Genomic DNA, 27411 nt, shown 5'->3' with positions numbered 1-27411 from the left:
ATAATGTACAGGAAATTCCCTTTTTTCCTTTTCCTTTCCTTATAGATCCATCTCCTGGCCAATACTCGAGCATCTTTTTATTTGAGATAACGCAGTTATACTTCGGAGAGCGAAAGCATTTTACAATGGCACAAGTCTTGCAAGTTCCATTCGTGGCTGTCTGAGCCATGCACATGTCACCCTTTTTGGCAAGGCTATGAACTTGACGATCCAATCTGAACGAAGTGAAGGCTATGTGAAGAAGATTGTGAATTTGCTGTACAAAGGCATCCAAAAGGGATCGAAGGGCTCAATCCACGACGTCGTCGCCATGGCGATCGCTGAAGAAATATGAGTTGGTGTACATGCCACGGATTTGCCACGGATTTCAAACTGGAGGTGATCATTACAAGTGTCCCGAAGCATAGGTGATCTGAAGGCTTGATCTCCTACTCACTCCTGCAGGTTGTATGACTGACGCTTTGCGTGCTCTGAGGTGAGGGCCAAGAATGAAGCAAGCTCCAGGTGTCCTGACCAGGATGGGTGGCAGCCAAAGCATGAGGCAATCAAACCTGAACAAGAGAACACAGAAAAGTTTCTACCGGTACACAGAAAGGGGTCAGAGCATGCATGCCTCATTCTTTCCTTTTTTCACAATTTGATTCCTCCATAAAATAGAGACTCTTGCAGGATGTAATCAGACTTTTCGTTCTTTAGACATCATGGGGTCCGTGGCGGTGCAGCGCACGAGTGTACATTTGCAGATATCGAAAAGCACATATGTATGAACAAAGACCCCGGGCAACCACAGAAAATGGCTCCAGACCAAGACAAGCTTTGGGAATCCAAGAGCAGGCATGCCTGGCAATGGCACATGCAGCCAGCTGCAGCACATTCACTGTCAATCCTCTGTGTCATTTGTGTTGCTTTCAAATTCACCGCGTTGCTGTGCTCCTAAGGGATTTTCGGCACGACAGTTCCGATTGAGTTCAAGATACATTTGGTCTGTTCACACCCGTCTCGCACATATTTTTTGTTTTGCCCATCACACAGCCAGTGCCTTGCGCTTGGCGCTGCGCCGGAGGTAGAAGCTCTGTGCAAGAGCTTCCAGCCGCGCAAGCTCTGCCACAGCCGGCTTCAGTGCCTCCACATGCTCCATGATCTCCTGCCGAGATAAGGACAGGAAACATGTCAAGCTGGTGCACACACAAAGTGCCCCAAAGAAAAAAGGCAGTGCCACACCCCTGTCCTGCCCACGCAAACTCAGAGCAACTCACCGTGTACAGGTGCTAACAGCGGGCGAGACTGACCTGCGTGCCTCTTCTGCAGAGATCACCTCACGGATGCACTTTCATAGGACTGCCATGTCCTTTATTGGCTGTCGCTGCAGCTGCAGAAAGGGGAGTGGGATGATCACCTTGCTGGCTACGTCCCCCTGCTTGTGCTGGCCATAGGCGGCCTCTGCCGACCCCGGAGCGGCCAAGACGCGCTTGGCAATGTCCTGCGGCAGGCTCAGGTCTGGATTCACCGCCGTCACCTTCTGCCGCAGCCGCGTCTCAACTTCCTGCGGCGCACTTTAACTCTCTCTCTCAAGCCCCTTTCACCTGTCCTGCTAGTGCCGCTACAAGATAATTGTTTCTGATGGTATGGCAGCCCAGAAACCATAAACAGGGCCGTTATGCTGGCATGCTGTATTCAGAATTCTGCATTTAATGCACTGCCTCCTAGATCTGCATTTAATGCAATAGATAAGATTATGATGCAATGCAACGCAATGAAGGGAGCAGTGCAAGCATCATCGTCCCAAGGTGTTAGAGTTTGTGACGCGCAGCGCTACTCAAATTCAAATTCAAATCTGTGCGCGCACCTCGAGCAGCTGCGGCTCGTCGTACCAGATGGTGTGGCCGCCCTCTTTCTGGTCCTTGACGTCCTTCTTGCTGGGCCGCTCCCACGGCCGGTAGCCCTTCTTGGAGCAGTACCACACCTTCTCCTTCACCGTCGACACCAGGCTTATCGCCAGGCCCAGCTTCTCTGCGCGCCCTGCTCAGCACGCCACAGCAGAGCTCAGGGAATATCTTTTTCTTGCTTTCTCCACCAAGCCAGAATAAGGCTTCTTGCACGAATCATGAACTTCTACAGCTGCCAGATGGGTGAGCCTTGTCCAGACAGCGAGACCAGAATGTCATGCCAGCCTTCTTAAAATCCTGCATGACATTGATCTGCTCCAGACTCGGCGACTTGTTCAGCCACCCGTCATCCCTTCCAAATAAGGACTGAAACAGCATGCATGCCAGAAAAAGACGCGTCATGGACAGGTCGGCTCGGCATCAGTCTATGCATGCTCATTTCCGCAGCCTGCCAAGACGTACAGTCCTTTCTGCTGTTAGCAAGAACTTCTTACTAAGGTTTCATTAGCGGTGCTCACCGACGCGGCCGACGCGGTGGATGTAGTCCTCTGCCCGGTCGGGCAGCGTCAGGTTGACCACATAGGGCAGTCCAGAGATGTCCAGCCCGCGCGCCGCCACATCTGTGCAGATCAAAAAACGGACCTCCCCCTGCTTGAACGCCTGCAACACCCTCAAAATGTGTGCCAGAAGATGGATTTGTCATGCAAGGATCATCTGAGAAAACAGACAGTCCGGAGCCACACTGACCTGAAGATAGCCTGGCAACCTAGACATGTGGCAGATTGCCAACCCCGATACAGAGCTTTCGGCTTTGAGGATCTTCAGCTTTGCATGGCTCACACATGTTGAGCATGAGCAGTCCGTGCAGATGCAGCCGTGGTGGGCCAGTCAGCTAGTCTGCATCAGCAAAATCTGCAGCCATCCAATCTGTCTCAGCAAGCCAAAATGAGCGAGCCAAGCCAGCACAACCATACACTTAGGTTCCTTCAAGATGGTGTTCATGACCCTTTGTGAAGAGATTGCAGCGGAGGAAAGCACACCTGCAGGGCCTCCCTGCGCTGGTCGGTGCTGCGGGCACCTGCCAGCACGCAGCAGGAGTACGGGTTCTCCTTGCCGCTCTCGCGCCGGCCGGCCCACCGGCCGCCGCCGCCGCCGCCGAGGCCGTTGAGGAACTTCTCCAAGTTGTCGCAGTCAAAGTTGGTGCGGCAGAAGACCAGGCATTGCTCCATCCTGCACGGGGCAGGCACAGATCTAACTCTGTTGCAAATGGACATATGATTGCCGCAGGCAAGGGTTCCTCACGGATGGCAAGCACACTTTGCTCGAGATTGGCAGTGATTGGTAAGAAGTCAGAAGCAGGGCAACAAAACACCGCATGGGACAGTTGCCAGCTGGTGAGGCAAAAGACTGCCAAAAACCCGAATTGCTTTCATCACCCAATTGACATGGGGCGCAAAGAGGGTCAAGACATACACATGAATGCCATCAAGCCTAAAGTAACTGGGACAGCACACCGATTTGTCCTGAGTGCCCCCTACACAAATTTTGACACGCAGCAGCCGATCACTTTGGAAAGCAGCTTACTTGTAGGCGTCGATGAGGCGGTGCAGCACGCGCGGCTTGAGCCTCTTCAAGGCAAGGCTCCAGTTATCGGCTGTGTCCACGGATGGGCCGCTGCTGTCAAAGGCGTGGATGTTGTCTGTGGGCACCTCTGGGGTTGTCTGCAGCCAGGAGCGATCGGCCTTTGGGTCCACAGCCACCAGCACATGGTCCACTGTGTCTGGCACTGCCTCCCGGCCCTGCAGATGCAGATGCGCCCCCTGACAATATGCTGGCATGCAGGAGAGAGCATTAAGGAGTGTGCCCAGAAATTACCGTTGCCCTTCCAGGGCCCAATTTTACCAGCGGGTGGAAGCGACACACAGCAACACAGATGTCTGGGCATGGCAGGATATTGTTTACAAAGTAGACAAGCCGACGGCCGGTCAGACTTTTGCAATGGAAATTGAGCAGATAGGTCTCCCACACAGGCTTCTCGGGGTGATGGAGAGACCGCATGAGAGCTGGCAATGGACTAAGCATTGCAAATCCTCCAGAAGAATCCTCAGCCATTCTGAGTCAACGCCGCTGCCATGCTTGCTGAACAACATGAATTGGCTGAACACTCAAAGTGGAAGAAACGTGCCTTGAGATCCACGAGGGTAGCCCCTTGGCAGATGCGCGCGGCAATGTCTTTCACCTCGACCGAGTGCAGCGTCGCTGAAAACATCAGGACCTGCCCCAGGCATTTCCAAATTGTGAGGAATGCAAAATTGTGCTGTTCAGCTTGATGGGTACTTGGCTTTTTGATTTAAGTGTAAGGCGAGTGCTGCGCGAAGATCCAGAGTTCTTCATGCATGCCAAGAAGATTGCCTTGCCGCACTTTTTTCGAATTCGGCCCTCTCATTAGCCCGCACTTTGGAGCTGCATTTGGAGACTGAGACAAGATGCATGTGGTATTTTGAAGAGGCTGAGCAGCAGCCAGGGGATTTTGAGGCTGCACCTGCAGGCGAGCCACGCCCATGCCGGCCTTGGGGAAGCGGGAGAACAGCTTCATGATGGTGTCCTGGTTGCCCGTGTCCAGCAGCCGGTCGGCCTCGTCCAGCACAAAGAACTTGACGCTGGACAGCACCAGCTTGCCGCTCTCCACAAAGTCCATGATGCGCCCTGTGCGGAAAGTGCATGCACCCTCTTACTCATCGACCTGGGCATGCAGAGCTGGATATGCGCCCAGATGCACAGATACTCCAACTATGCTGTGGAGTTCTCAGGGGGCAGGTGGCTTGACCTGATTGCATTACTAGCATGTGAACTTTCGGCACCAAATTGCAGATACCACTAAGATTGCTGTTTGTGCAAAACGCACACCCTCATCTTGCGCGAATATGGAAGTGGATACTGTGACTGAAATAACCATCGCAATCAAACTTAGGCTGCCAACCTAAGGAGGCCATTCATAAGATACAACGAGAGTTAGGGTGGAACCTGGTGTGCCGGTGACGATGTCAGCGCCGCGCTCCAGCTGCCGCACAGCTTCCTTGGGCTGGGTCCCACCAACCAGCAGCACACTCTGCAGCGAGGCCGACGTCAGGTGTCGCTTCAGCGACGTTATGGCGTCGTGCGTCTGCTGCGCCAAGTCACGCGACGGCTCCAAGATGATCGCTGACGGCGTCCGGACGCCTGCGGCCGCAGATGCCTGCTCCTCTATCGCGGCTGCAACAGCATGGAGACGTGAAAACTTCACTGCCTGAGCATCTTTTGCAGCGCTTGCCAACAAAGGGTTGCATGTACAATCAAAAGTTGTTGCTTGCGCAGCGTTGTGGCCAATGAATTCTTACACCCTAGATCAGGCACAGATTGCAAAGCGAAGTAGATACAACACTTTGAAAGGGAATTTTTATCATCTACAAAGGCGATCAAATGAGAGGTCACGCGCCAGAGAGCGACGTGGAGCCACATCGGCAACACACAGCTGCAGGGAGATTTCCACAAGGCACACACCGCTGGTGATTTGGCTGCTGGGAGCGTCCGCGATACCGACGCAGCCGTCAGGCGGCCCGTAACGGAGATCGGCTCCTCCAAAAGCGGCCCTTGCCTGCGCGCCCTTCAGCGCCACAGCTGGGTAGAGCGGCTGGCCGCGCATCTGCGCCGGCAGCTCAAAAGCCACCCCCATGGATGCCCCATTGACTGTATAGGAGATCTGGCCGGTTGTCATGTCCAGCAGACACCCCACTGTCTCCCCCTGCGCGATACAGATAGGGTGAGCAGGTCAAAAAAGTGAAGGACTTGCCTACTGCTGTCTGAGGCTTGCCTGATGATATCCATGATGATATCCAAGCATCTTCTGGGTTGATGAGGGTGGCCTCTGACAGAGAATGTTCTGCCTGACCCCAAACGCAAGTCAGGCTCTCCTGCAATTCTGATGCCAGGTAAAGTAATCAACTGACATGAGCGGCCTTTGGGCTGTGAAGGAAGCAAACCCACCTTGCCAAAGGCCCGCCCGTAGTCTGTAAATGTGCCGCCATGCGACTTTTTCCCTGTGCTGCCAAAGCCAAAGCTGCGCTTGTCCCGACCGATCTCAAAAGCGGCCGCGCGAGAGGCCCACCCGACTCTGCAAAGGCCGTCGTTCTGCATGGTGACCTCGAAATACAGCCTGCCCGATGTGGCGCCCACTGTTGCCCTCCCGCCTGCCCACCCCTTGGTCATCGCGCTGCAGCTCAGCCCTGCATGCATGCAATGGCACGGAACCTTCAGGGCAGCTGCTGAAGGACCTACACTTGTGAGCGTCGCAGCATATTGGCATGCGTGACGGCAACACAAGCAGTACTATTGTGAGGCACACAGACTGTTAAATGTGTTGCAGAAAAGGAAGAGCCACGAGGATCATTCTGGGCGCACCATTCTCGGATACATTGAAGACGACATCCCTGTCCTCGGTGCTCAATGTGCAGTCCACAGGGCCTGAAGCGGGACTGCGCATGGGCAGCAGTTTTGTCAGACGTTCACAGGGATCGCATGCACATTAAATCCACTCTGGGTATGCCTGCTGCATCACAGCCATTGCCGAGGCAGGAGCAGCAGCTGGAGCTGGAGCTGGAGCTGGAGCTGGAGCTGGAGCTGGAGCTGGAGCAGGAGCACCAGCACTTGGGAGGCGGAGATGCTCCAGCTGGATGGAGCAAAATTTCGAACTTTATGTATGGCAATAAAGCACAGCAAGGAAATTGTGAGATGGCAGGCAGCGTGACTTACACATTGGAACTGCCCGCTTCCTGCTGCCTGGCTGTGACTGTTTCATGCACCACCTGCAAGATTGGCACTGCAAAAGCACCAGTCTTGCCACTGCCTGTCTCTGCAGCGACCATAACATCCCCACCGCCCAGGATCAGTGGCACCGCCTCTGCTTGCACAGGAGTGGGCAACCTATGATCCAGCAGGTAGCATGCTCCGTCATACTTCTTGCAGCAGGGTCCACTGTCCTTTGTGCGAACCAGTAGCAACAGAATCGTCAGGAAAGCTCGGGGAAATTATGAGGCAGTATATCCTTGATTTCGGCGGGCATTTCACGGTGGATCTTACAGCCATTCCATCTCTTCGATGCCCTTAATAAGCTCTGGCATAACTCCCAGCTCCTCGAAGGCAGACATGGCGACGTCCTTGAAACTGCCTCAAATTTTTTTGTCGTATCCAAATATGCGCTGTCTGCAATGCAGAGGAAATTGATGTGCTCGGGGCACCCAGAGGCCGAGTACTAGAATAGGATTTCCATTGGTGCCAAAGACTCCAGCGATCGATGCCTAATGCAAGTCTACAGACAACACTATAACACCACGTTAATTTTTGCGTCTGTGATTGCGAGAAAAGGATTTTTTAAGCACCAACAGCTGCTGTGACTAGCGGGCAACGATGCCTGGGAACCACTTCTTCATCAGGTAAGAAGTTCTGATCTAATTGAAAAGATGTCGACAGCACGATTCCTCCCATAGAACAGAAACCAAGGAGATATTCCTCCTTGCAAGCCTCTTGTATAGATCTATATAGTGCCTGCAGGTGGCTTCCAGGATCCACCCTTTGCCCCACAGGTGGACATCTGGGTGGCCCCTTGTGTCACTGCCTTCTTGACAAAGTCCCTTGTAGTGGGCTTGACAATATGCATGTATAAGGGAAGGCCAGTCATATCGTGCAAGAAATTTCAGCAGACATGCATTCATGATGTTTACTAGCGACAGCACATAGATCTTCACGCATGCTCCCACTTACGTGCAGGATACTTCGCTGCAGCTGACGCAGCTGGCTCAGCTGACGAACTTAGCATTTTCTGCGAAAGGTTCACCGGTGAGACTTTATACTAAGGCCATTGACCTAGGCACAATGGTGCTCCTAGATGTCCTACACTTTGATTAGACTAAGATGAAGTCACCATCAAGCGCAGCGAGTACAAACCGGCCTTGCACACAATTTCCCTAACCACAAAAGAAGCCATATCATTTGGTGGCGCTTGCCATCGCTCCGCTTCCTCGTCATTCAAGGTACCCCTGCACATGCATCAGCTAGCCTGAACATACTGTGTGACCGGCAGTGGACCTTTGAAGAGGCTGTGCAGGTAAAGCAGCTGATACTATTTGAAGTCTACAGCGGCGAGACATACCCATCTGCTTTGCAGCCCTGCTGGTCTGCATAAGCTGCATCTGCTGCAAAACCAAGGTTGAAGGCCGTGGTTTGCGGGTCTGTGTCAAGGAGCGCCTGTGCATGGCAACAGCTGTCAGCCGCCACTATAGAGTACATTGAACCCCTGAAAAATAGCATGACATGCATGGAGCCTCTGCAAGTAATGCTGGCTGCTCCAGGCAGCGAGGGCGTCAGTGGTTCGTTATTGCATTCACAGAACACTCAGACCCCTCAACGGAAAGCCACTTCCAAAGCACCAGCCCAGGACCACAGGACAAGGGGAAAGAAGGAGAAGAAGCGGACCCTGTATTGGCCGTCTTGTGAGTCGCAGAGGACAGCGTAGAGGCGGTCAAGCACCCAGGGAGGCATCAGCCCCCGCACCTCCATCCTGTGGCCGCCCTGACATGCTGCACCTGCTGCTGTCTGGGTGTCCACTGACGGCAGCAGCTGCACAGGCATTAGGAAAGTTTCAAGTCAGGCTCCTTGACTCATGACGACCATGGTCTCTGTAACGCATTGTTGACTTCATCATCAGCCCTTCAGGACGAAAGGGGATATATAAGGGGAGAGCGAGCTAATGCAGGAAACTAACATCTTTAATACAAATGCTCAACAGCAGCCCTTCAGGACAAACAGAAAGAGTACACAACACCCAAGATCGGCAGCTGAAGAGCTGTTTCCTTGCAAACATCCGCATGCAGGGTGATCCCACTGTCACACATGCAGACGACCTATTGTTAGAGAAAATGGAAAGCAGACATCGAGGCAGAGCGAGCGCCAGGGACAAGAGAAAGGCCTGCCTTGCAATTGCACTTTCTTCACAGATGCAATCACCGAGGGCTCAAAAGAGTCTGTCCTGACATCTAAGCAGAGGGGTTGCACCTGCGGCTGCAGCTGCTGGATGGAGGCGCCCAGGAAGGGGACGGGTGAAATCAGCAGGGGAACGTCTGCATGCTCCGCTGAGGTGGCGGCCTCCGACAGCAGGTGCTCAAAGAGGCCGTGCACGCGGCTAGCGCCCTCAAAGAACACCAGCGAGGCCGGCTTCCCATCAACGCCCGCTGCCGACTGCGGCGCCTTTTTCTGCAGCGACACACCAAAGGATTTCCTAAGCCAATCGGTGCACATCTTGCTTGCATGCATTTCGTATCTGCATAGGCTGATTATGTGCAGCTGGGACGGCCCACTCTCAACTCTTTCAAAAGGATTGGCAGGAAAAGTGGCTCAGACTGGTGCCACCAATGGTGTCATGGACTTGCTGCAGATGACAGCGATGGCTGTCCTGCCACATCCTCTTGACAGGGAGAACACTTGGGACAGATATTAAGAGATGATTTTCTTAGCACCTCCTAGGGAGAGCAGCAGCTGTGAGCAGACCTGGCCATCTCCAGCAGCTCAGATTTCCCTGTAAATATATTGTCAGCATACAGGCAGAGTGTTTGAGCGGACTGGCCGATCTCCCCCAGCATATGGGGCCACCACAGAGCGCACCTGCCCGATCTCCAGCAGCTCTGCCTGGATGCGCTCGTCTTTGGCTGCAGCCGCCTCCGCCTGCGCGCGGGGTGCGAGCGGGGTGGAGAAGTCGAGGCCGCAGGGGGCCGCCCGCATGCGCTCGCGCGCTCCGTGCGTCGAGCGGCTCAGCCACGCATGCATGTGCGGCCGGCCACCCGTCCCCGCTCCACCGAAAAACGCCACGAACGGCCGCTTCGTGCCCTGCGAGCCGAGCACCGCTGAGGATGCGCTGAATGAGAAACACCCATGATTTTTCACAGGGAAAAGTGGCATACTAAGGCACCGTGGAAACAATCACAGACCACTTAGCTTGAAATTAAAAAGTCACCCATGCAGGACAGGACCTGGGACAAACGCCTAGTGCGGCAAGCATGCCTTGGGACAAGAATAGAAATGTTGACACTTTCAGTCTCCAGAATGTGCATTTGTCTGATTGCTCTGGAGTCAGACATGCAGCTGCTAGCAAGGCCTCTGCCAGAAGCCACTGAGTCAGCCCTGCGTTTGCTGAAGCTCTGGGAAGCCCACCTGTGCTGTGACCAAGTAGAAGGCGCTGCATGCGCCGGAGCGCAGGGCCATGAAGAGGCTCCGGAAGGCCTCCTGCCACGCAGCCTTTCGCGCGTCCAGCATGGCCTGACCGGCCTTGGAGCCGGCCAGCGCTGACACCGCCGCCCCCGGCAGGGAGCTCTCCGGATGCTGCCACGTCATCAGAGCGTGCTGGAATTGCTCCTGACAGCTGGGCCCCGGCTGGGATCCTCGCGCAAAGGATGACAGCGTGTCGAATGCTGCGCGGCAAACACAATTTGATATGCTCAGAGAGTAAAACCTCTCTCCCTCAGGATTGGTGCTTGAATTTGCTGCATGATCTGTTCTTACCCATGTCATGGCATGCAGCATCCGTACAAGCCACCATGCAGGTAGCAAGCTGCATGAGGATGGCATGCATGCATGGGATGCACAAGGTGGTGTGCTGGCGGCTGGGAATGCCTACCTACTGAGGAAGGAGCCATGAGGGCTTCTTGGCAGATTGAGAAGGGCTGGACTGACAGAAACAGGGCTCGCGATTTCAGGCTCCAGTCTATGGGGGGGCTGGCAAGATCTGAGAAGTCAGGGGGAGCCCGCTGCGCTGATTGCCGCAGGGAGGCATGATTGCTCTTGCTGTCGTCTGGCGGCAGCATGCTCTTCGTCTGGATAATCTCATGAATCTGCAGATGCACAGTAGCTGATGGTTCATTGTCATGCCAGTGACTGAGTTTACCTGACCTTACCAATTTTAATTGGTAATTCCTTGACATTTCGTCCGGCACCACCCTTGGAGAACTCTTATTCCTTGCACTCTCAATTGTTGAAGAGCTACTGACAATGATGAGAGGCATGCAAATTCCTTGTAAACGGCTTGAGTAGTTCAAAGGGGGATCATTATCACCGTGGAATGGTATCTGCTTTTGTCTGTGGGCGCTTCAGTCCGCCTGGTAGCGATGTCATCAAATGTGACCACATTGCTTCGATTGTTTGTGGCTGGTGGAGCAGGCCTTCTGCACGCAAACGTGCTGCTCAAAGAGGGCTTGACTTCCCAAGAGTATCCACAGATGTTGTAACCATAGCGAACAAAATGAAAGCATGCAGCATGGAATAGCAGCAAGATCAAAAATGCTCTCACCTTGCAAAGCTGCTGGGAGGATGCACAACTGTGGATGTTGATGCATCCCCGCCCATGAAGTCCCGTAAGCAGGTGAAGTCAGTGGGTCTGCATCACCAGTGTGCAATGTAAGCTTGCATGAAAAGCAATTCGCTGGTTAAAGACTTGACAACGTGCCTGACCTGCTATTCTCGATCTGTTGAAAGGGTGAGCGCCATGATTCTTGCGCTGCTTCTTCTCCTGCGGTTTTGGGACCATAGCCATGTGAAGGCCTCAACAAATGTGGCCGCTTTGCTTGCTCCTGCAAGACTTGCACCTGTCCCCGAAACATTGCTTCTTGAGAATTGCAGCCAAATTATTAAGAGTGCATGCTGTACAATGAACCCACCTATTCCTGGGATTTTCATCAACAGTCACTTGTAGCAAGTCATACCCGCAGCTCCACATTAGCTGTCCTTTCTTTTCGTTTTCCTACTGTCGGCGACAATTTACCACCGGATTTGACAATGGGGAAAGTCTCAGGTAGCTGTGCAGTGTCTCTGTACGAGCAGCTGGCAACAGGTTGCCTTTTCATGTCAAAGCTCACTCCTTGCCTTGGACCGGCACTTCGTCAGAAAGTACGAATCATTCCCTTCAAAGCTATATCTCTGCAAGAATTGCACAATGCATATAAGTAAGAAGCACGTCGAATTGTGGCAAATGCATAAAAGATGGTCAGACTTTTTCGTTCAGGGGGTATCGATAAATTGGAGAGCTTTGAAAGCATGAATTACAAATTTACAGACGGTGCAGTGCTTGACACATAGAATACATTTGGTGGTAGGTAGTGTCGCACACGCATGCAGTAATTGCACACCTCAGAGCTAAAGTGTTGCCCAGACCCCTGTGCAGCCAATGGCAAAGCCCACATAGAACCAGGTCGCGCAATCAATGCGCCTCCTGGCCTCTGGAGTACTGCTTTTGAATGATGTTTCTTGGCAAACTATCATATAGAGTGTGGTGCTGCATCGTTGGTCAAGCCCTTGTGGTGCTGCTTCTTCAGCCCACCTGTGCAGTCACTCAGCTACCTCGCCTCTTAAATCTCCCATCACCAGGTAAAAATTCCTTTTAGCTGAGGAAGTCGAAAACTTGTAATGCGTAAGCATGATCAGAATCCAGGGCCCCAGGTTCACTGCCTCAGTGAGAGTGGAACACACTGGTCCATAAACTGGATATTGATTGCGTAAGGTCTCAGTAGTGACCACTAATGGCGCCATGTACTTGCAGGGGCTTCGTTGATTGACGTGCTGCATTTCAACCCTCTGGCAGGCTTGGTCAAAGCACAGCAATTCATTGCAGAGCAGTATCAGCATGTTGCAACGACAGCACAGCTCAAACATCCCATTCCTGCGTATCCTGACAAGGTCTTCACGTATTACACCTGCGGCACCAGCAATCCTTACCTGATAGTGACAGTGAAGGAGCAGCAAGTTCCCATCGTAGATCCAGCCACGCGGTTGAATCTGTCCACAAGAGCCTTTGCCATCAATACATGGGCAGAAATTGCGTACCAAGATCCAACCAATCCCAAGTACACTTTTAGGATTGCAGAGGACCTCATATATGACATCAACAATGACACCTTTGCAGTGGCAGCACCCTTTGATGTGAAGGGCGGAAGACAACAGGTACATATCTCTTCATCATAAAACTCCTGCAACACAAATCTCCTTTTGTGACACTGCTGTTGTCCTGACAACATGAGACTCTGTGCAATAGATAAATCTCCAACAACTTGGTGGTCTCGAAGGGGGAAAATCAAGGTGGATAGTGCTGCTTTGATGGATGGTGCAGGTCTCAGGAGTGTCATCCGTGGGTCCAAACACCACTGTCACAGCCGGGCCAGGCAGCAGTGAGGAGGACAGCGATGTGTACAACATCAAGTTCACTTTCTTGGCCACTCCTCTGGCCAAGCAGGCGCCCCTCAAGCCCACAGAGGGCGTCACTCGCATCACTGGAGGCCAGTTGGGGGACGACGGAGTCTATGACCGCGCCACTGAGGCCTTCACAGAGCTAGTTGCGCGGCTGTATTTCAACGTCCTGACTGCGGCTCTGGGCAGTGATTGCGACCCTGGGTGCGGCTTTGCTTCCTCCTTTGTTTCCTTCCTCGCTTACAGCTGCCATTTGACATTCCTATTGCTGTCGGGCAGCCATCGGGCTCTGCCAACAGTGTGCTCTGCTGCACTTGAAGGCTCAGAATTTGTGAAGCAGAGGGAATCTTCTGCCCTGTGCAGGTATCCTGAGCTGGCCCCAGCAGCAAAGCTGATGCAGACTCGGCTCAGAAGATTGATGCCTGGGAACAGCAGCTACCATGGAATGCCCCTAACTGAGACCCTGCTCTCAGACAAGAATGGCAGCCTCTGCATACAGGAGGCCAACACCTTGTACCAGGTAATTCTTTTGCATAGCATGCTTCAAGCCAAAGTCCTGCAGATTATTCCTATATCACCGCTGCATGTGTTGTAGGCATGTTATAACATGCCTGAGTCCTCTCCTTTGGTGCAGGGTAACAGCATGATTCTGCTGGATAGACTCAATGCATCCAGCACTGCGGAGTGCTGCCATTCCTGTAGAAAGCTAGTGGGCCAGGTAATGCTGACCTTAGCCATGCCATCTCTTCCGCCTATGTTTTGAATGATATATACTTGTCTACATGCTTGTGTCACTCACTTGAGCTCTATTTGCTAGGCTGAAAGCTTGTGCTGGTCAGGATCTGGACCCCTCATGCAATGCATGGACTTTCTGCAGCAGCCGCACTGGGTGCAGAGATGGGAATAGCACTAAGGAAGTTCAGAGCGTGGGCACATGCAGCCTCTACTTTGAGCCTGGCCTGCTCTACAACTACCCCATGGATAATGACAACGGTACCCTGCGGGGTCCAGATGTCAACTACACCTCAGGTCTGCTCTTCACCAAAAACTAGCTGTTGCTTTTCTATTTGACATCCTGGGATCTCCAAAAGGCATCTTACATGCTTGGGCCAGCATTCTGAGCTTGATTTGATCGGCGGTGCAGCTTGTCATGCAGCAGAAGAGCTCTCTAGAGCGGTGGCATCTAGGTTGGTGAACGGATGACTAATAATTGGCTGATGGTTGGTAATGTGTGCAGGTCGGACACTGCCTGTGTTGCCCAGCAACATCATGAGCCTGCTTGTTCCCATCGAGGGCACGTCGGACCATCAGATGGACGAAATTCAGACTTTCTCCAAAGTCATCACCCCTTCCCCTGCCGCCCAGGCTCTGGAGTACATAAGGGCAGCACTGTTTGCACTGCAGACGTGAGAACACATGTTTTCGACTCCTAAATGGGCAATAGCATTGCTCCTTCTGGGGGGTGATGGACAGAACTGACATTCTTTTGAGAGGGAAACCAACCTCTCCTTGCATGAGATGAAGCATTGGGCTCCATAAGAGTCATGTGAAGAGCCATGTGTGTCATGGCCCCTCGCCAGGTGCTGAGATATTTGAACGGTGGTTGACGTCATAGCAGACCAGGGAAGGAACCCAATGTATGGCAAACTGCCCAATCTGTCATGGTAGAAGCACAGGGTGCCCTGTGAAGTGTACCATTTCCACCGGTGCCTGCATGCTTGCAGTCATGTCCCGCCGGGGAGTGTTTGGGGCAGGCCTTATGCACAAATAAATGCTAATGTGCACGTGCTTGCATGCTCTCAATCTATACGACAATCAAAGCTTCAAAAACTTGAGAAATTGGCCAAGGGAGCGAGCTGGCAATATGAAGCTTACGGGAACGGATCATGCATGAACTCTACGCTGGTCTATCGCGCAAAACAAGTGTCTCGGTCTAAGGACCATTACATGCAGGTCTTGGAAATGCATGCCAAAGGCACATGCAAAGGTTGGGGCATCCGTGCGCATGCAACCCTCCTGCAATAAGTGCTAAAAGCAAAAGTATGAGTCGTGCCAGCATGCAAAGACCAGGTCCTACCACTTGAATGAATCGTCTCAGCCTCTCTCAAACGTCAAGCTAACAGAAAACACAAGCACTGCCATTGGAAGCAGCCTCCATCCGACGGATGCAAGGCCAAACAGACATCAAACATGAGACATGTTCCCCTCAAGAATCGCTACTGCTGGAACCTGCCAAAATTGGTGGCTTGAGCCTGCCTTGCTGCTCCAGCACAACAATGCCAAAACTGTCTGCATGCCACTTCTGAGCATGCCGGATGAGACTGCATTTGCTGTCAGGGGTTCTTCTAGGGGCGCTATCACACTTATAGTTGGGAAAGCTCTCAGAACCAAGCCATCACCGGGCAGGTATTCCCAGCCTGCTAAGTCTGAACTGTGGCCCTCAATGCGAAAGCAAAACTTGCGACAGCGCAGCAGGAAACAATGGAAAGTAGAAGCCCCATCTCAAGCTCCACAAGGCCTTCAAGGCATGATGTGGGGCTGCACCACAAGTAATACCAAGATTGGTAGCACAGAAAGAGGCTGGCCTCGTTTGCCCTCCCAATTACCGGTATATGCCTCACTGGCATCTCGCATGCCTGAAGGTGCCATTGCCGCAGACGGCCGGTGCATGCACCCGCCTCCACTGCTGCCTACAGCTCACCACTGGTACTTGGCGTCTATGAGCACCTGTTAACCAATATCACACAACTCTCAGTTCAAGACTTAGGAGTCACAAAGGGGTCCTCCTTGTTGTACCTTTCTGCCTGAGCGCAAAAATTAATCAAGCATTCAGGTGGAGAAAGGCTGATGTGCCCACAGTACTTTACTCGCCGCCAAGCTGCCAACCTGAGCTGCTAAACATGTGACAAGATATGTTAAAGCCTCACCTGCTCGTAGAGCTCGGCAGCGTGGTCCCAGGAGAGGTCCTGGCGCATGCCGCGCAGCTGCACGGCGCGGAAGCTGTCCCGGAACTCGCGGTATGTGTAAATTGCGTTGCCCATCGCGTCCCGGAACGAGCCCGCGTCCGCCCAGTCAAAGGTCCACCCCGTGCCCGTATTCTCGTACGGGTTGTACGGATGCACCGTGTCCCGTAGCCCGCCCACCTGCGCGCGCATGCATGCCACGTCATTTTTTAGCTCTACATTTGCAGGAATTCCGATACTGCAGAACTATCACAGTGGTAGTTTGAGTGCGGCAGTGCATCCTGAACGTGATGGGTGGGCCCCCTTGCCTGCCTCCTCTGCACTGTTCTGTGTATGGGATGCATACAGTTTTCAACGAAAGCAGAAAATTGACAGAGAAAGACGTCAAGGCCTGTCTCTGATGACCTCCGCGCACATAGTAAGATCATGACCAGAAACCCTCCAACGCAACCTCCAGCATGCTCGCCATAACTTGGACGTTTTGAGCCAGACGCCTCCAAGAGGTGCTTCTCAAAATGAATATATACTTGGTAGCGTCAGCGTTTTCTGGTTTTCCATAGTTTTGCAGCAGGGCATGTTGTGTACGAGGAGGAGGTGAAGCTCACGGCGTGGACGATGGGCACGGTGCCGTAGGCCATGGCGTAGAGCTGGTTGAGGCCGCAGGGCTCGAAGCGCGAGGGCATGAGCAGCATGTCACAGCCGGCCGTGATGCGGTGCGCCAGGCGAACGTTGAACCCCACCCACCCGCGGCACTGCTGGTGCCGGCTCGCCTCCATCTCCCTGCGCGCACATCACCCCATGTTCAGCCACTCTGCACCCATACAAGTGCAGCAGCACTTACATTTGCATGCACTTCTTTGTACCGCAGTGAGCGAGAGGTGTCAAGAAATGTTGCTTTGAGGCTGGTTTCTGACATGGAATGCGTGCTTCTGATGGCATGACACCATTGCTGATGGGATGTGGGCAGCTCTGCACAGCAGTCTTCCGGCACATGCTTGCGGGGTAGCAGAGGTTCCACGCCATGTGGCAAGTGCTCTCCCTTTTGCACAAAACAGGGCGGCTGGCTGGTGGCACATGCGCGCTCAAACACATGCACTGCAACCACCGCCAGCCTTGGCCAACACTGCATGCTTTGGCAAAGCTGGCAATAAAGATGTAAGAGATGTGCCCAAGGGGTGACTCTGGGGCCTGACCCCACTCCAGGCACCGTACCAGGATAATCAACACAGAGGAGAAAAAATGGATCAGAGTGTTCAGAGTCTGAGTCAGGGGTCGCACCTGAGGGAATTTTCGAGGTCGTCCCGGCCGGAGCCGAGCAGGACGAGCTGCGCGCCCTCGTGCATGAGCCAGTCGAAGTTGTCGCGGATGAGGTCCACCCCCTTCTGGTAGTCCAGCCGCCCTATGAACCCCAGCAGCGGTACATTTGGGTCCTCCGGCAGGCCCAGCTCCTGCGCATGCATGCATGCATGATTTCAAATACCGAAGGGTTCCTGCACAAAGGTGCTCTGCTGTATCTGCACTGCTGCCAGGCACTCGGTGCAGGGTGGCACGTGGAGGGCTCTCATGTGAGAGGGAGCGCTGGATCTTCCCATAGATCGGAAGGTGATCAGGAAGATTGTGGGATTGTTGCTTGAACATGGTGCGGCACCGACTTTGCCGGCACTGACTCGCGCCTTTTCAAAGGATTTCTCCTCGTGCAATTAAAACCACCTCTCACAACACAGCCAACAGCAAATTTATGCAATTCCCCTATGCCTCTGAAGAGCGTCTTGGAACAGAGCAAGGAGAGGGAGACAAACACCAGGGGATTCTTTATCAAATTGTCCATCCTGCAACAGCGGGCTCTGAACCAACCTGCAAACAACTATCAAAAGGGCGCGCACCCGTTGCAGAGCCGCCTTGCAGCGCGCTTTGCCCGCGGCGATGTCGTCGGGGCCGTAGTTGGAGTAGCCGTCAGAGCGCAGGTGCGGGTCGGACTGAGGGCTCCACTCGGCGTAGTCCATGCCGTTGACGATGCCTCGCAGCTTCCAGGCGTGCTCTCTCAGCACGCCATCCAGGCCCCAGCCGCCCTCCGCCGTCTGGCACTCCCATGCGTACCTGCAGACACAGTGCGCCTCAGGGACTTTCACTCAAGGCGAGAGTATGTAAGGATTATGTGCATTGTCCTTTGGACATACCCCTGGCACACTCTGGATCACTCAATATAGAACGATTGTCTCACACTAAGGAGAGTGCTCCTGTGTGAGAACAAGTCTGGCACTCCCATGCGTACATGTGGCCAGGTTGCGCATGGCATAACATCAGGGGTGATCTTTGTGTGCTGTGAAATACTTTTGAGTGATGTGTGAATCGTTCCCTTTTGAAGTTCTTAACACAACTAGCGGATTGGCTATGCTGGCAAGGAAAGCTGGTGATGGTGTCCTGGAGAACAAGATGAAGCAGCTTCCTAGAAGTGGCTTGCAAGCTTGTTTCTGCATTGCGCACAGTTGGCCCATGGGCCTGTGAAATGTCAGGGATGGGCCTGCAAGGGGATGCTCAGCAGTGCTGCGAAAACACAACAAGTACCACCCACAAACAGCACTTGGACGATCAGTGGGAAGGGTGCAGCGCAGCAAGGCCCCAATCAGAGGGACCCCAGTCGGAAAGGATGCATGAACCATTCCCGTCAATTGCAAAACACCTCCTGCCTGTCTGTAGGTGTGCCATGATTCTCACCTAGCCACAGTTGCATACATACTGCTACGAGATCATTTAGTGCTCCAGGGCCGGGGGATCAGTGTTGCTGCATGATGTGCACTTGCAAGGCAGCCCTTCCTCCTTCCTCCCTGGCACTCGACTGCTTTGCTTTCTGCAATCCTCTAACTCTAAAACACAAACAAAGAGCAGCGCACCCGTGGGAGACGGCTACGAGGCGGTGTGCGGCGATGAGGCCGGCCTTGAAGATATTCATGTGCTCGCCGCCGATGGGGTCGTACAGCTGGAACAGGTGTGTGTAGTGCTCCGGGATCTCCAGCCCCGCCACCTCCGCCAGAGGGCCCCGCCCCTGGTGCGCCATGTTGTGTATCACCAACACGCTCCGCGCGAACGTCATCTTGTTGTAGTCCCGGTAGTGTGCCTGCACGGAGCGTGTGAAAGGGAGTCAGGACCTAATTACTATAAATCGGGAGCATTACTTGTACTGGGCATCGCTTTAGGGTGGTGTCTGCACAGAATGTGGGAGGCTCTGGGTCTTGGGCCCATCGATTCCATCCTTTTTGACAAGTCCTCATGTACTGCGAGTGATGTACGCTTCACCAAAAGTGCCGGGCATGACGAGCAGGATGATGTGGCTGGCAAGAGCAGCCAACCGAGCCAGACAACCTGCATAGCTGCAGTGGCAGGCTGCAGATCCAGAAAGTGCAGGTGCACAAAATAGAGCTTGCAAGGGAGGCCAAGGCAGCACCTGCAGGTAGACGGGCAGCAGCGCGGTGTGCCAGTCATTGGCGATGAACACCAGGTTCTCATCGCCATAGGGGGCGCCACCGCAGGGCACGTGCCAGGGAGCCTCTAGCGCGGCCTTGCACAGCAGCGCGCAGCGGAACAGGATGCTCTGCCGGTCCCCCCCGTAGATGTCCCCCTGGCGCCCCTGGAAGCAGGCGTGGTCCACAAAGACATAGTCCACCCCATCAATGTACCCGTGGAAATACCCCACCTGCGCAAGCACACGCTTTATTTACTGCGCTGCATACACATGAGCCTGGCATGGCCATATAGATTGCAGTATCCCACCTGCACATACTCGTCGTTTACGGCATAGCACACACAGCCGCCCTTGCATGGCCATCAATAAGTGTGGGAGCATCATTGAATGCCACAGCGTGAACAATTCCGGGTGTCTGATGAGCCTGGGGCCTTGCTTCGACGCCCAGATGGGGGGGAATGCCAAGCAAACAAGCCACTGGATCAACTTCAGGTGCATGACTATCCTGGGATGACAACCCTGTACCGCCTGCATCATACATGGCCTTGCTTCCACAGAGTCACAGCAGTTCTTGGCAGTGCAACAGCGGGGAAGAGGAAGAGTCAGCTGGAAGGCAGGTGCACCTCGGTGTCGGAGCCCATGACGCGCATGCGCACGCGCACGCCAGTCTCCCACCCCTCCTCATAGTTGCTGTATCGCGGCACCACCGCCATCGTTCGGTGGCCCCTCCGCGCCAGCGCCTTCGGGAGCGCCCCCATCACGTCACCCAACCCGCCTGCACGTGACACGCGTGATGATAAGAAGTAACTATTTTACTGCAAGCTTTTCCTGCCAAGACGCAAAGTATGTCCTGCAGACAAGCTGCAGTCAAAGGCTGCCACAATCCTACCTCTCCTTGGACTCGCAAGATCCAAGCAAGACCCAATCAACCATGGGCACAAGCTCAAGTGATGATTATATGGGTAATTAATAGAGGACTGTCATTGTTGGACTCTTCTTTTGGTGCTCTTTGGTGATACAGCATGGGTCAGGCGTGTCAGGTCCCAGGCTGACATGCGCCGAGAGTCGATTCCCAAATCCACCTTAACCCCTCGTATAGAAGCCTTGAGTCGATCTGGAAAATGCGGTCAGGAGGCCAATTTATGGTCATTGCTTGGTTGCCTTGCAGTGATCAGCATATGACAAAGGATTGTGCAAATTGGCTCCTTGGGCAGTGGGCAGTGGGGCACATTTTGCCATGAATGTGCGGGCAAGGACAAGCACAACAGATGACAACTCGGCAGTTTTCCCTGGCGACTGGCAGGCCAACGCATTTGAGCAGAGGAACGCCCACGGACCTGTTTTGGACCAGGGTGCACACTCCGCTCCGACCAAGACAACGTTCATGACATTGGGCCCAGCCAGAGGCCCTGACGGCTCAGGCTCCTGGTACGAGGGCTCCTCTGCCCAGTATGTCTGCGGCGCCTGAACATGCATGAGCAGGATAGATCACATGTAACACCCGGCAAACTAAAGGACATACAGGGGAGCAAGGACGAGAACAAACTTTGAAAAACAAGAGAAAGAGGGAAAGCTCGGGGCCAAAATGTTATTTGGCGTCTAGCATTGCAAGCATTGGAACAAGACCTGTTTGGTGTTTGCAGCTTAATGCATCATTGGTGGGTGTGCTGCACCTGTTCATGCAATTCAGGCTCGTAGGCACGCTGCACTGGAGGAGGCTCTGCCACAGCAACCGGCTCTGGTTCAGACACAGGCTCTGGTGTTGTAGCAGGTGTGACCGGGACCTCCACTGGAGGACTCTGCCGCTGCTTCGGCTGCATCCAAGGAAACATATCAGATGACATTCGATCCATCACCCAGGCACTGGCCCTCGCCATGGCAAGGGGATGCTCACAGTTTGCAAAGCAGCTGCATGCAAGATTGTGATCACAGTAATTGCATCATGCAGTGCTGATTGGGACAGCTGCACACCTGTGTTCCTGTTGGCCGGAGGCCCTTTTCCCTCACTTTCTCCATCAGCTTTGCATGCAAACGCTTCCGCTCCTCGATCTGTGCAATGCCAGCAATTCAATCTTAGGTCCTCCCTGTTGAAGGGGAATCCTCAGGTTTGAGCCAAAGGGCTGACAGCTAGACCCCAGGTCTCACCTGCTTCAGCAGCTCCTCTCTTGAGCCCTGTGCTGCTGCTCTGATATGCAAGAGGCCCCTGGCTGGCTTTTCCCGGAATACATGCCTCCTCCATGAACCTGTCAGAAAGGCATCCCCTTTGATATTTTCTTGGAAGGTAGTCGAAATGAAAATGAACATATGCGATGCCTGACTAGCAAAGACTGATACTGACAATCAAGAACCTGTGTACTGAGAACAATCAAATGTCGTTCAAAGGGCGGTGCACAGAGCGACACCATCGCCAATCAGCAACCCACCACACTCGAAGGCCCGCAGTCCTGAAGTCGCTAGAAGGGGATCTGGTGTTGTGCCTGCCCCTTTCATCGTGGCAGTACTGCCAAAGTGCAGATTTAACCTCATAGCCCTATTCGTGGATTCAAAGGTAAGCCCCAACACTCATTTCTAGTAGAAGAAGCTGCGCAAATTCAGCAGCCAGAGAAGGTGAGCTGGCAATTCAGCCTCTCACGCATCTACATCACACCGCAATGACATCTTATTCTCTGGCGTTATTTGGTGATGTTGAAGCATTAGAATGAAAGATATGAGGAGGGCTCATTCGCGGCCCAGGCGGGCAGCCACGTGGCGTGCACGGAGAATTTGCGGGCTGCCCTACATGGCAAGACGCTTTGGCCCCACAAAAATGGCCAAGAGCACGAAGGAGGTGCATTATTATTATCATGAAAAAGGAGGTGCATGTCAAATTGTATTGATACGGAGGCTTTCACGAGGACTCTCAGGGCCACCGATCAGAAGTATTGAAAAGAACCCTGCATGCATTAATTGCACAATATGAATGTGCACACGTGGAGACTCCAGAGATCTCGGATATTGAATCGATCCGAGCTCCTTGACGCTGTCCCTTCACTCCACTGTTTCTTATCATACTGACTGTCTTCCTGTTGCGCACCCATAGGCTGAGAGCGCATTAGCGGTAGCCAGGGACTCACACCGGGAACTTTCATTGAATGCCGGTTGTGACGCCCGAACTCAGATCACATGCACAAAATTCTCTTAAACTGACATACAGAATAACGAGATTATCGATTGCGCCGCATGACAGCCTGAGGTGAGCAGGGCTGTTGAGTCAATTTGCAATCCAGGATTTCAAACCTGCAGTTCAAGTTGAACTACAGAACTGCTAAGATACTGTCAAAATCCTGTGCTGGACTACAGGCACACAAGTCCGGCTCAGCTTTGCGCCAAGCTCACTAGCCAAGTCACAACCATACAACAAGATCTGACGATGCTATTGGAGCTTGACTGGTCTCACAGCAGCTTCTGAGCAACGCCGACGGCCATCTCCCCGATCTGCCACTGCGGCGGGTGCAGGCGGCCATCGGCGCCCACAAAGCCGGCAGTGCCCTGCTGCAGCGCCCACACATACAGCACACGGTGCACATCGTCCGGTGACCCCTCAACCACGTTGTCAAACTTGTCCCGGAAGCACCTGCGCGCGCATCAGCAATAGGCCTCGGTGTCTCTGCGTGAATAGCAGCGCTTACAGTATGATCAAACCGACTGTTGCACTACGCCAGCAGCCACGAAAAACCTTACACCCTTTAAATAATTTGCCTCTAAGAGCCACATTGCATGCATGCTGTGATCAATCATGGGGACTGCCAACAGGGATCATACTTGAGCAGTCCTGTAACAGACAGAGCAGCTGCAAAACATGCAGCACGCAACACACAACACACAACACGTAAATGATTGGATAGCCAAGGCGAGAGGAGAGGAGACAAGATGCATGCCTGATCTGCTGGCAGGAGAACTTGACGACCACCACAGGGTTGTCCTCAAACATCTGGAGGTCATGCAGCTCCACGTCTGAGATGTCCAGCAGATTGGTGTCCGGGTACTTGTCCTGCCATTACAAGACACCAAACGACCCTGAGCTTATGGGCTTTCCTCTTCTTAGCCATGCCATGCCACTGCATGAGTGACGGCATCATTCAACAAGCACACAGGGATGAACATCGTCATGTGGACATGGTATAGAGCAGCAATTTTTTCATTCTCAAGGATGAGTGTTACTATTATCAACCCCACCTCGTCAATAACCTCCGCCTTGATTATGCCGGAAAGGCGCTGCACGCAGCCCGGGGTGCAGTGCTGACTCAGCACTACCTCGTCAGCCTTCAGGTACGCCTGCCCACAGCACACCACACACTCATCTCAGCTCCCATAATACCCGCCCAAACAAAATTCTTGGGCACAAAATCGTGTTGGCAACAGAGCAGACATCATATGATCATGGATGTGTGCTTGCAGTCAGGCTTCAAATGCTTCCCTGCTCTCCCATCTACCAGCTCTGAACTTGTCTATGGTGGGATTAGTAATGAATGGATGGAGTCTGTGCATGATGGAGAGTGCTGACCTGGATGACAGGCTGGATGTCCTGCTTGAGGTTGCGCAGGAAGCGGACCATGTCGAAGTTGGGGTCGCGCGCGCGGATCTCGCGCACCGTCTTGGCCACCTCCGTCTCCTCAAACACCGTCTCCGTCATGTCCTGCCCAGCCACGCAATCCCACAGTTCAGCACAATGTGACAAGTCTCTCCTGTCCTCAAGGACATGGCTCCACCTTATTGTCATGGAGACACTCCCAGCTGACAGTGTCTCAGCTTTTTTCAGCAGTATCTTTAGCTCGAAAGCACCGGTAAGCTGGAGGACAGATGCTATCCAATGCAGGTCTGCTGGCACTGCTGACATCTGATGGTGCTCGGCACAGAGGGGCAAGGGCAAGGACTGCGATTGACTGCCACATTTTTTGCTTTGTGGCGGCAGCACCAGTACCTAATCCTCCTTATCCTATGGCATCCTCAAGCACTACTGCCATAGCATGCATGTCAGACGGCATTGCATGAGGGCGCAGATGAACAATAAAGAGCGTTCAGTACTGGCCAAATTTTAAGGAGAGCGGGGGGCCCCCACCTGGATGCGGTGGACCAGGGGGGAATCGGAGGTCTCCCAGCGCTCGCGCAGGTCATCGGCCACCTCCTTCCCCTTGGAGAACACTTTGTGCTCCCGCAGCGACGCCACCCGCTTGAATAGTGGGTGGCCGCCCAGCTACACACATGCAAGAACAACATCAGTCACACGTGCCCAAAATCACCTCACGCACCCACACGCCAATTTCAGCGCACGGGCGTGTCCTGCTGCACTTTATGAGATACAATGCAAGGTGCATGCGCAGCCATTCCAGGTCCATGTAACGATCCAGATATGTGAGCTTCAAGATTTGCAACACTTTCATGCCGGCAACGCTTCCATTCCGAGGTGACCCACCCGCAGGACAAGCTGTACAGAATCCACCTTAAATAGAGGAACAACGCAGGATAGGGAGAAAGTAGGGGACTTGGTGTGCTTGTGTGATTGTGTCGTGCAGCACTGATGACTTGAGTGCGAGTAGGCACCTTGTTCTGCCACTCGTCCCACTGGCGCTGCCACCGCGTGGGGGGCACCACAGCGACCGCGCTCTCGGAAGTCGGCGGCGGCGCTCGGCCGCGCAGCTCCTCCGAGTACGCGCGCGTCGCCGACGACACCGGCGCCTCCGGCAGAATGGCCGCCGCCACCTGCCCATGTATATTTCAAAAAGTTATTCATATTTTTTTCAGTTGTGGCATAGTTCCACCGCGTGAGTGGGCTCGACAGATGTTGGCCATGCGGCGCAGATGGCAGCCTGAATTGAAGGATTTTAATGGCATGCTCGGCTATAACAAGTGCTGCTGTTGACTTGTGGGATTTCCAGGCGGCAAGGCGTCTCAAGTGCCATTATTACATGCCAACCCAATGCGGCCCTTCGTGCACATAGGCACGTCTCCTGAGGCACAGCTGGGTACTCCCTTCAGCACTGCAGCAAATGCACCTGGTTATAAGTCGGGCAGATGGGCGCGCACCTCTCTCCTGACCACCTCCGCTGCGCTTCTGAGGCGGCTCATAAGGCTACCTGTGCTGCCAGCAGCCCCTGCTGTCTGGCTCCCCGCAGCCCCACCACTGTGTTCCTGCCCCTGCGCCCCTGAGGGTCCCTCATCTGTGCCAGGGATGGCTGACTCGGACTTCTGCCGGTCTTCAGTGGGCGTTCCTTGGGCTTGCTCCTTTCCTGAGGTCTCCCCGGCGGCTGTGTCAGCATTTGTGCCAGCGCCAGATGGCGATGTGGTGCCCTCTTCCTTCTGTGCAGAGTTTGTCAGATCCTCCACGGTGCCCTTTACCTGCAACATTCAACATCTCAGCAATACATAGGCTCATATGTCGAGTGCGAGTGTCCATCGAAAATCTTCCTGCACACCTACATAGCAACATGATTATCACTTAGAAGAGTATGCATGGAGAGATAGGAGAGCGCACCCCCTGTGACACCTGAGAAAAGCTCTCCTGAACCACAGATGACACCTGCAGGACCAGAAAGGAACAATCGCAAATGTCTAAATATTATCCACAGCCACCAGGTGCTTGGGGCTGCATATCCTCATAGACTGACCCTGAGGGGATGGAGAAATGTTTGAAGCACTTACAAAGACTGGTACAGCCGAAATAGCACACACCTGCTGCGAAGCTGCCCTGGTGGCCTGAGCTGATGCGCTGGCGGCTTTCTGGAGGCCCTCAGTAGCACTCTTCGTCCTGCATGCATCAGAGACATCCATAGGGTGGATTGCTGATATCTGAAGGCCCATGAAGAGAGGAAATATTTTGTCTGCTTGGCAAATTAGTGAACGATGTCCCAGCATGCCGTTGAGGACTTCGAGAGATACAAAAGCACCCACCTCTCTCGCAGGCTGTCAGCTGTCTGCTTCAGCTCGTCCATTGACTTCTTCACCGAAGGGTTACTGCAGGACAGACAACAAGCCGCCTTATTCAGGGGATCCTCACAGCATTTGACTGCTGACCAGCAGCAGTGTGCAGCACAGGAGGTCAGGCACCCTCTGTAGTGGCACGCACCTCTCTACCTCCTCCTGGACCTTCTTCTTGAATTCACTGAAGACGCTATGGCGTCTGATCTGGCCCTGGTGCTGCTCTGCCAGAGCTGTGCGCAGGGCCTGTCAAGAGCCACACATGTGTAAGTGGACAACACCGGAATTGCTCAATACTCAGGCATGAGAACATGTGCGATGCTCACCCTGCCAAACGCCTGTAACCGGAACGCCATGGCCTTTTGATGCGATACAGTTCAGGAGGTAGAAGGTGGTGGCAGCCCTAGTACAGGTGATCGACTGTGCTTCCGAAAAATCAAGTCCCAAATAAGTTTTGCATATCAAAGTCTTGAACAATGAACGAATGAACAAGAAATGCCTTTGTCAAAGGGGCAATCGCGACACACAACAACACCAGGCAATTTTAGTACATCAGGAAAGCGTTTCTAGCATCGCGTCAACAGAGCCCAATGGCTTGTGTCACAACAAAATAGCTAGGAGGGGTCTTACAAATATCCAGACTAGCAATCAGAGCAACCTGCCCTTCTGATGATCGTGGCCTCTGAATGTTTGACTGCTGCCTCCTTGAATGACATGGCACGCCGTCAAACGGTCTCGGAGAAGTTTCGTTCGGGTCGGATCAAAGTCTGACTTGGGATTGAGGCGATCCTTGCAATAAATCTCTTCAAAGGAACGGCAGATTAGAGTTTGTGTACCAGAAAATCACCCGCACGTGTTGCAACGCGGGGACGCGCACGGGTTTGATGTG

At 53.5% G+C, this 27411-nt stretch overlaps 5 protein-coding genes across 5 annotated transcripts; 1 reads left to right on the top strand and 4 right to left on the bottom strand.

Moving 5' to 3' along the window:
- Positions 1 to 1024: 1024 nt before the first annotated feature.
- COCSUDRAFT_14172 (DEAD-domain-containing protein) lies at positions 1025 to 7069 on the bottom strand (the record flags this gene model as incomplete). The annotated part of the gene is made up of 14 exons (XM_005649005.1): positions 1025 to 1132; positions 1397 to 1543; positions 1847 to 2022; positions 2405 to 2546; positions 2927 to 3116; positions 3471 to 3706; positions 4084 to 4161; positions 4429 to 4592; positions 4911 to 5121; positions 5416 to 5667; positions 5910 to 6148; positions 6324 to 6397; positions 6675 to 6845; positions 7002 to 7069. 14 exons carry the CDS (start codon positions 7067 to 7069, stop codon positions 1025 to 1027), a joined length of 2256 nt encoding a protein of 751 aa, XP_005649062.1.
- A 982-nt stretch (positions 7070 to 8051) lies between these two features.
- On the bottom strand, positions 8052 to 10774 carry COCSUDRAFT_61947 (hypothetical protein; the record flags this gene model as incomplete). Its single annotated transcript, XM_005649004.1, has 6 exons — positions 8052 to 8165; positions 8394 to 8537; positions 8973 to 9170; positions 9579 to 9800; positions 10125 to 10381; positions 10588 to 10774. 6 exons carry the CDS (start codon positions 10772 to 10774, stop codon positions 8052 to 8054), a joined length of 1122 nt encoding a protein of 373 aa, XP_005649061.1.
- A 1604-nt stretch (positions 10775 to 12378) lies between these two features.
- COCSUDRAFT_40894 (hypothetical protein) lies at positions 12379 to 14555 on the top strand (the record flags this gene model as incomplete). Its single annotated transcript, XM_005649003.1, has 6 exons — positions 12379 to 12414; positions 12639 to 12902; positions 13069 to 13349; positions 13509 to 13665; positions 13985 to 14174; positions 14383 to 14555. 6 exons carry the CDS (start codon positions 12379 to 12381, stop codon positions 14553 to 14555), a joined length of 1101 nt encoding a protein of 366 aa, XP_005649060.1.
- A 1505-nt stretch (positions 14556 to 16060) lies between these two features.
- On the bottom strand, positions 16061 to 20954 carry COCSUDRAFT_14487 (hypothetical protein; the record flags this gene model as incomplete). The annotated part of the gene is made up of 8 exons (XM_005649002.1): positions 16061 to 16288; positions 16714 to 16888; positions 17387 to 17556; positions 17992 to 18205; positions 19000 to 19223; positions 19551 to 19799; positions 20192 to 20343; positions 20906 to 20954. The coding sequence occupies 8 exons, from the start codon at positions 20952 to 20954 to the stop codon at positions 16061 to 16063; spliced, it is 1461 nt and encodes a 486-aa protein (XP_005649059.1).
- Positions 20955 to 23000: 2046 nt separating this feature from the next.
- Positions 23001 to 26878, bottom strand: COCSUDRAFT_61944 (Tim44-domain-containing protein; the record flags this gene model as incomplete). The annotated part of the gene is made up of 11 exons (XM_005649001.1): positions 23001 to 23181; positions 23507 to 23598; positions 23784 to 23882; positions 24112 to 24243; positions 24667 to 24801; positions 25149 to 25307; positions 25632 to 25943; positions 26277 to 26352; positions 26496 to 26558; positions 26671 to 26768; positions 26849 to 26878. 11 exons carry the CDS (start codon positions 26876 to 26878, stop codon positions 23001 to 23003), a joined length of 1377 nt encoding a protein of 458 aa, XP_005649058.1.
- Between the last annotated feature and the right edge of the window lie 533 nt (positions 26879 to 27411).

The sequence above is a fragment of the Coccomyxa subellipsoidea genome, assembly GCF_000258705.1.
Source record: "Coccomyxa subellipsoidea C-169, whole genome shotgun sequence".
Taxonomy (NCBI): domain Eukaryota; kingdom Viridiplantae; phylum Chlorophyta; class Trebouxiophyceae; family Coccomyxaceae; genus Coccomyxa; species Coccomyxa subellipsoidea.
Note: the sequence above shows the minus strand (reverse complement) of the source record. Positions and strands in the feature narration are given on the sequence as shown.